Below are 7,500 nucleotides of genomic sequence, written 5' to 3'. Positions count from 1 at the left end.
TTTATCCGAAATCTGCTCTGGGCAGCTTTCCAAATCCATGCTAACCTGATTAGGTACCTCTGGGGCCCTTGGCGGCTAATCAAATTAGGCAGCCCGTAATGGCAGCCGGCACTCCGAGTGGGCAGAGAGCAGTAAAACATTGTGTATACTTAGTGATAATTATCCTGGCTGTTGTGTCATTGATTTATACGCCATTCCCCCCCCTTTTTTTTTCTTTTTTTTTTCTTTTCTTTTAAACCAGTATGCGCCCAGATATATAACAACACTCTCACCCCTCTTTTCTTTGCCTTTTTTTTCCCTTTCTCCCTCTTTTTCCACGGGCAGCCATCCGGAGAAAGGAAAACGGGTGGTACGACGAAGAGCACCCGCTGGTCTTCCTCTTCCTGGGATCTTCGGGAATAGGTAACGCTGCTTTTCCTTCCTCTTCCTCACCCCCCCCATCCGAGAAAGGAGACCCGGCTGAGGAGGAGACGCTCCGGGGCCTTTGCTGTACGGTGCTTCCAGGGGGATCGACGAGGAAAAACGGGGGGGGGAAAGGAAGCCCCCGAGATCTCAACACAGCCCTGAGCTGGGTTGGGTCCTTGCAGGCGCCTCAGAATAACCCACGTTACGTGACGCTTCGTGAGGTGAAGGTGGTTTGGGTCATGAAACGTCGGCGAGAAAACAAGCCCGCTCAGAGGGCCCCAAAGTCAAGTCTTCTCCCCCCACCTCCTATCCATAATTCCCATACCCTTGTAGCACTGATGATGTTACCTGGTTGGGTCATGAAAGGTCTGCCAGAAGATCATCAGGCTCAGAGGACACCGAGAACCCCGTCGTCCTCGTCCTCTCTGCAAACTCCGTTCCAGCACTGATAATGTTACCTAGTTGGATGATGAGATGCCTGCGAGAAAACAACCAACCTCAGAGAGCACAAAGGACCCCACAGTCGTCGTCCTCTTCGTCCCCCTCCTCCTCCTGTCCCCAGACCCCATTCCCCTGTGGCACTGATAATGTTACCTAGATGGGTCCTGAAACGTCTGCGAGAAAACAGCCCAGCTCAGAGAGCACCAAGGACCCCACAGTTCTCCTCCTCCTCCTCCTCCTCCTCCTCCTCCTCCTCTCCTCCTCCTCCTCCCCACATCTCCCACACCCTCTAGCACTGATGATGTTCTCTAGTTTGGTCGTGAAACGTCTTCAAGTAAACCAACAAGTCCAGAGAGCACCAAGGGCCCCCTCGTTTCTTAGCTACAAAGGTTTTCTTTTATTGACCTCAAACACCCTTCGGCCATACATTTTTACATGTTATTATTGGTGAGAAGAATTGATAAGGCCACCCACCCACTCCTGGTAACCCCACAAGGCTCACGGAAGTAAAAAACCCTCCACCCACCCAACCCCAGTGACAACAGACCAAATCTTTGGTGGGCTCCACATCTGCACTGCCACTCAAGGGTGGGTGGGGCCTCGTCTCTCCCGGAGGCTACCTGAGTTTAACCTGGAGATGGTTGTCGACGGGACGGTGAAAAAAAAAATCCCTCGGGGTGAGAGGGATTAAACCAATGTTGGTTTAAGGCAGAGGTGTCCAACCTTGGCCCCTCTTAAGACTTGGGGACTTCCAGAATTCCTCAGCCCCCTGCCAAGGTTGAGAGTCACTGGCCTCGATCACACACACACACACACCTCTCGGTTTCTAATTCCATGAATCCAGATTGCAGAAAGTGGATCCTCCTGAGGAGCCAAGAAATCCAAATTAATCCAGTTGGAGCAGGATAAAACAGGATAAAACAGATATATTAGCCTCCCTCAGGAAGCCCTACCTACAGAATCCATGCAGTCCTGGACTTACAGCCACAGCCGAGCCCAAAATTTCCATCGCTAAGCAAAGGCAGTTGTTAAGTGAGTTGCGTCCCGTTTTACGACCTCTCGCCATAGTTGTTAAATGAATCTGACTTGACTTGTCAGAATGTCACAAAAAGGATCGTATGACCCCTGGGACACTGAGGGTGCTGGAAAAAACCCAATAGCAGCAACAACAACAAAAATCTCAAGAATTCATCATTTTATGGTTTTTAATTTTTATAGTTTTAGGATTGGAAGCCTTCCAGAGTTCCTTGGTTGAATTGGGAAGCTATACAAATAATAAAAGAAAAATTTAAAAAATAGAAAAAGAAATTCCCTGATGTTTCCCTCTGGAGGTCTCATCATACATTTTTTTGATAGATTGTTAATTTCTGGGGGTTTTTTTTTCTGAATTGTTCTAATATTACCTATTTGCACGTCGTTGTTTATAGGCTGCTCAGGGTCAAATAACTACAGTAGAAAGGAAAAAAACACACCTCATAATCCACAAATAGTAAATAAATCTCAAAGGTGCTTTCACCTTTGGGACAACTGCCAGAATATCAGCTATTTGCAGAGATAACACCTGGCCAGGAACAGCGCTCCAACTCTCGTGAGCCGCCCTGCCTGTTGGTACATATCAAAATAGATTTGTTTTGCAGTATACATTTTGAATTATTAATCGTCTCGTGCCTAGACTTTTATGACCAGGGTTGCATATAAATCCAGTTCTCAAAGAATATTGGGCTTCCTGGCATTCACTGCTCCTTGTCTCAAGGCCCTCGCAGTACGGAAAGCTGCTTCTTAAACCAGCATTCCTGGCCTGATCCGTTTGCGACCTTCTCGGCTAGTTTCCAACAAGCAAAAGTCAGTGGGAGAAATCCTGCGATTCTCTTAATCGGCAGCGGTTGGTTTAACAACCCTGGGGGCGGGGGAAAAGGTCATAAAATGAGGTACAACTGCCTTGCTTAGCGATGAAAACTCTAAAAATAGCAACAGGATAAAAGAATTGGAAGGGACTTGGAGGTCATCTAGTCCAACCCCCTGCTCAGGCAGGAGACCCTATACCATTCTGGACAAATGGCTGTCCAATCTCTTCCAGTGTTGCAGCGCCCACAGCTTCTGGTGGCAAGTTGTTCCGCTGGTTAATCGTTCTAACTGTCAGGAAATTCCTCCTTAATTCCAAGTTGCTTCCACTCCTTGTTTAGTTTCCATCCGTTGTTTCCTCTCCTGCCTTTCAGGGGCTTTGGGAAAATAGCTTGACCCTCTTCTTTGGGGCAGCCCCTTGTTAAGACTTTTGAAGCATTAATTCAGAGCCAGAAAAATAAACCCAGATGGCTGATGCTTCCATTTCACATCTTTATAAACATAAGTAGATTTTACAAACCAGTTGTAGATTTCTCCAACGTGGAGCAAACTCAACATGTGGCAAGTTCAGAGCAGAGCCCCAGTCTTCAGCAAGCAAGCAAGCTAGTTCCCTCTTCAGTAGACAGACTCAGAGCTTAACGTAGCTGCAGAGCTTAACATAGAGCCACACCTTGGCTGCTTCTAGTTTCAGTTTCCAAACAGTCTTCATTGGCTGATGTAGTTGCCAAGTTCTACTCCAGTTCATGAATATACTCTGACACCCCTCAAATACTGGGATGCTGCTATCATGTCACCCCTAGTTCTTCTTTTCTCTAGACAGGTCATAATCCAATTCCTGCAATCGTTTTCCATATGTTTTAGTCTCCGGGCCTTTAATCCTCTTCCTTGCTCTTCTCCACACTCTTTCCAAAACCTCAACGTTGGTTTTTTTTTTTAATATATCGTGGCAACCACTATCTAAACGTGGTAGACTTTCACCAGCAGCAGGCTATGGTGCTGTGGTTGCCACAGGTGTGCTATGCCCTCAACAGTTAGGGACACATAACCCAATCGTGGTCGTGAGCCGAGGGCCACCTGTATTTTGTAGTGTACCTGGGAGCCTTCCTCCTCTTCACACCTCCTGCTCTTGCCTCCTGAACAGGTAAAACTGAGCTGGCCAAGCAGACCGCCAAGTACCTGCACAAAGACGTCAAAAAGGTAAGATCCCATTGTTGGAACAACAGCCCAGGTGGGCGTGGTGTGCAGGCCCAGGAGAAGACGGGTCAGGCTGATCGCGGGTAGCATCGGAGTCTCCAACCTTGGCCTCTTTTAGGACTTGCGGACTTCAACTCCCAGAATCCCTTTGGCTGGCTGAGGAATCCTGAGAGTTGAAGTCCACCGATCTTCAAAGCGGCCAAGATTGGGTGCAGCTGCCAGAGACCGTTCAGGGCAGCCATATAAATAGTCCTTATCTCACAGCCACTTGCTTAACGACAACGTTACAATAGACCCCTCCAGCCCCCAAACCCAGTTTTGAAGTTGTGATGATTGCACCTCCCCTACCTACACCCATAAGCGGCCTCCCTGCATGGCTATTCCAGCTGTTCCTGACGTCCCTCGGTCAGGTTTGTCATCCTTTCTGGGTTCCAGGTGTCCCTGTCAGTCATGTTCCTGCAGGTGGGAGAAGATAGGTAGGCCTTGTCCATTGGAGGACCTGAATTACCTGAGAACCAGGTGTTTTCAGCTATTGCCAGGCTGCAAAATCCAGGCGTCCTTCGAGAGCAAAGGAGCTTCGCTTTTCCTTCGGTGAAGCCTCTCCTCTCTGCGAGCAAACGGGTGCTTTTCCCGCGAGGAATAGAACCTACGCATCCCCCAGAAGCCTTATTTCACTTCCACAGACGTCGGCGGGTTTAATTGAGCTGGCGTTTCATTCTGCTCGTAATTTAAATTCTTTCTTTGTGGAGGAGAGATGCCATATAGCCCTTGGTATATTTGCAAACATTTCAATAGTTTTAATACTCTGCTGTTCCGTTCCACAAATTAGTTTCGAATTTCCTTTTTTTTAATCACTCCCTCCCCCAAAAAAGGAAGAAAGCAAACTGAATCACAGGGATTCCCAAGACACACAACTAATTTTCCATTTTCAGCGCTAAAAATTCCATCTTCCACCTTACTGTAGGTTTTATTGTTGAATACAGAGGTCTCCAAACTTGGCCACTTTAAGACTTGCGGACTTCAACTCCCAGAATCCCTTTGGCTGGCTGAGGAATCCTGGGAGTTGAAGTCCACCGATCTTCAAAGCGGCCAGAGACTGTTCCGGGCAGCCATATAAATAGTCCTTATCTTACAGCCACTTGCTTAACGACAAAGTTACAATAGACCGCTCCAGCCCCAAAACCCCAGTTTTGAAGTTGTGATGACTGCACTAAATTTCCATTTTCAGGGCTAAAATTCCATCTTCCACCTTAGTGTAGGTTTTATTGTTGAATAGAGAGGTCTCCAAACTTGGCCACTTTAAGACTTGTGGACTTCAACTCCCAGCTATGCTGGCTGGAGAATTCTGGGAGTTGAAGTCCACAAGTCTTAAAGTGGCCAAGTTTGGGGATCCCTGGTTTAATAATCCTGCTTTAATTTTGTATACATCAAAAGTGGGATATACACACAGGTCACAAGCGCAACTGGGACCCGGATTCCTGTTGTTAAGCCAGGCAGTTGCTAAGGGGAAGTCGTGCCCAATTTTGCAACAGCTGTGAAGTCCATCAAAATAGGATTCCCTTCGTTTTCGGTGGATCTGGCTTAACATTTCAGGGGAAGGCATCGAATCGGTGGCCGTTCTTTAGACCAGTCCCCGTGTCCGGTGTAAGCAGGAGGGCGTGAGTCATGGGTCCCTCAAAGAGGCCGGCAAAATGTTACCCCAAACATTGTGTAGCGGCCGCTCCCTCTCTTAAAAGGTCTTGAGAAACGTCCGACCGCATCTCTAATTCCCCTTTGCTTCTTACCTCTCTGCAGGGCTTCATCCGCTTGGACATGTCGGAATTTCAGGAGAGACACGAGGTGAGGAGGAAGAGGAGGAGGAGGAGAAAGAGGAAGGGGGAGGAGGAGGAGAAAGGAGGGAGGAGGAGGAGGAGAAAGAGGAGGAGGAGGAGGAGGAGGAGGAGAATGACAACTGTGGGTCCTTGGTGCTCTCTGAGTTTGGTGGTTTTCTTGTAGGCCTTTCATGACCCAACTAGGGAACATCAAGAGGAGGAGGAGGAGGAGGACAACCGGGGTCCCTGGTGCTCTCTGAGCTTGGTGGCTTTCTTGCAGACGTTTCAGGGCCCAACTAGGGAAGATCATCAGTGCTAGGAGGGAGTAGAGGATGAAGCTGTGGGTGAAGGAGGTCTTTCCATTGTCTCCGTAGCGCTTTCCTTCCTTGGCCCCTCTCCCCAGTCTTGCCAGATACCCAAAAAGGTTGTGTACAGATTGAGCCACACAAACCACGTTTCTCAGCCTCACCTCCCCAGGAGAAATGTGTATGATTTGGGATCACAGCTGGTGTGGTTGGATTCTTTCTATTCCAACTACGGCTAACTCCTCCACAGGTTGTGGTCCTCTTTCTTGGCGGGGGAGAGGGGTTGAGGGGGGAGAGCTTGCTTTGAACCCCAGAAGGCTTGATGATCTAACTCCAGGGTTGGGGTGTCTCTTGCAGGTGGCCAAGTTCATTGGCTCTCCCCCAGGCTACATTGGCCATGATGAAGGGGGCCAGCTCACCAAGAAGCTGAAGCAGTGCCCCAACGCCGTGGTCCTCTTCGATGAGGTGGACAAGGCCCACCCCGATGTCCTGACCATCATGCTTCAGCTCTTCGACGAAGTAAGAACAGGCTCCTTGGGGGTTCTCCTGGGTTCCAGGTCATTCGTTTGTTCTTTCCCTCTGGGTTCTTGGTCACTCATTCTTTGGTTCTGGGTTCCAGGTCCTTCAGTCGTGTTTTTTTGTTCTGGGTTCCAGGTCATTCATTTGTCCAAGTTCCAGATCTTTCTTTTCTTCTGGGTTCTTGGTCATTCATTCATTTGTTCTAGGTTCCAGGTCCTTCAATCATTCTTTTGTTTTGGGTTCCAGATCATTCAGTCTTTTTTTTGTTGTTCTGGATTCCAGGTCATTCATTTGTCCTGGGTTCCAGGTCTTTCTTTTGTTCTGGGTTCTTGGTCATTCATTCGTCTAAGGTTCCAGGTCCTTCAGTCATTCTTTTGTTCTGGGTTCCAGGTCATTCATTTGTCCAAATTCCAGATCTTTCTTTTCTTCTGGGTTCTTGGCCATTCATTCATTTGTTCTAGGTTCTAGGTCCTTCAATCATTCTTTGCTTTAGGTTCCAGGTCATTCTTTTGTCCTAGGTTCCAGGTCTTTTCTTCTGGGTTCCAGGTCATTCAGTCATTTTTTTTGTTCTGGATTCCAGGTCATTCATTTGTCCTAGGTTCCAGGTCATTCAGTCATTTTTTGGGGTTCTGGATTCCAGGTCATTCTTTTGTCTTAGGTTCCAGGTCTTTCTTTTCTTCTGGGTTCTTGGTCATTCATTCATCTAAGGTTCCCGGTCCTTCGGTCATTCTTTTGTTCTGGGTTCCAGGTCCTTCACTCCTTCATTCGTGGCTGCCCATCTCACTGCAGGGACTCTGGGTAGCCTACAGATTTAAACCAAACAGGTTCTTATGCATCCGTCCGCCACTTGGACTCCGTCCGGCCTCCTCTCTGACTTCCGGTGGAGTTGGGTCAGGCTGGGGGGGGGGGGGATGGTCCCCAGGCCATTTATTCATTGGACCTTGGGGACTTCAGGTAGCTCTGTCAGCCTGTCCTCCAAACCC

General features: G+C 48.3%; 2 protein-coding genes across 6 annotated transcripts in view; both read left to right on the top strand.

Annotated features, from left to right (window-relative positions):
• Positions 1-7,500, top strand: part of ANAPC15 (anaphase promoting complex subunit 15) — a 416,731-nt gene that overhangs the window by 267,047 nt on the left and 142,184 nt on the right. The window lies entirely within an intron of this gene.
• The window catches only part of CLPB (ClpB family mitochondrial disaggregase), an 83,672-nt gene that overhangs the window by 67,580 nt on the left and 8,592 nt on the right, over positions 1-7,500 (top strand). For 3 of the 5 annotated variants that reach the window (XM_026722485.2, XM_087936883.1, XM_087936882.1), the window contains 4 exons: positions 325-402; positions 3,830-3,885; positions 5,677-5,721; positions 6,356-6,517. In XM_026722485.2, the coding sequence (XP_026578270.2) occupies positions 325-402; positions 3,830-3,885; positions 5,677-5,721; positions 6,356-6,517 (341 nt within the window). The remainder of the gene's footprint in view (positions 1-324; positions 403-3,829; positions 3,886-5,676; positions 5,722-6,355; positions 6,518-7,500) is intronic. The other 2 variants (XM_087936884.1, XM_087936881.1) reach the window with 1 other exon arrangement.

Source organism: Pseudonaja textilis, chromosome 7, assembly GCF_049901715.1.
Source record: "Pseudonaja textilis isolate UNSWEBS1 chromosome 7, rPseTex1.2, whole genome shotgun sequence".
Lineage (NCBI taxonomy): Eukaryota > Metazoa > Chordata > Lepidosauria > Squamata > Elapidae > Pseudonaja > Pseudonaja textilis.
The sequence above is the reverse complement of the archived record's forward strand: the minus strand, read 5'-3'. Positions and strand labels throughout refer to the sequence as shown.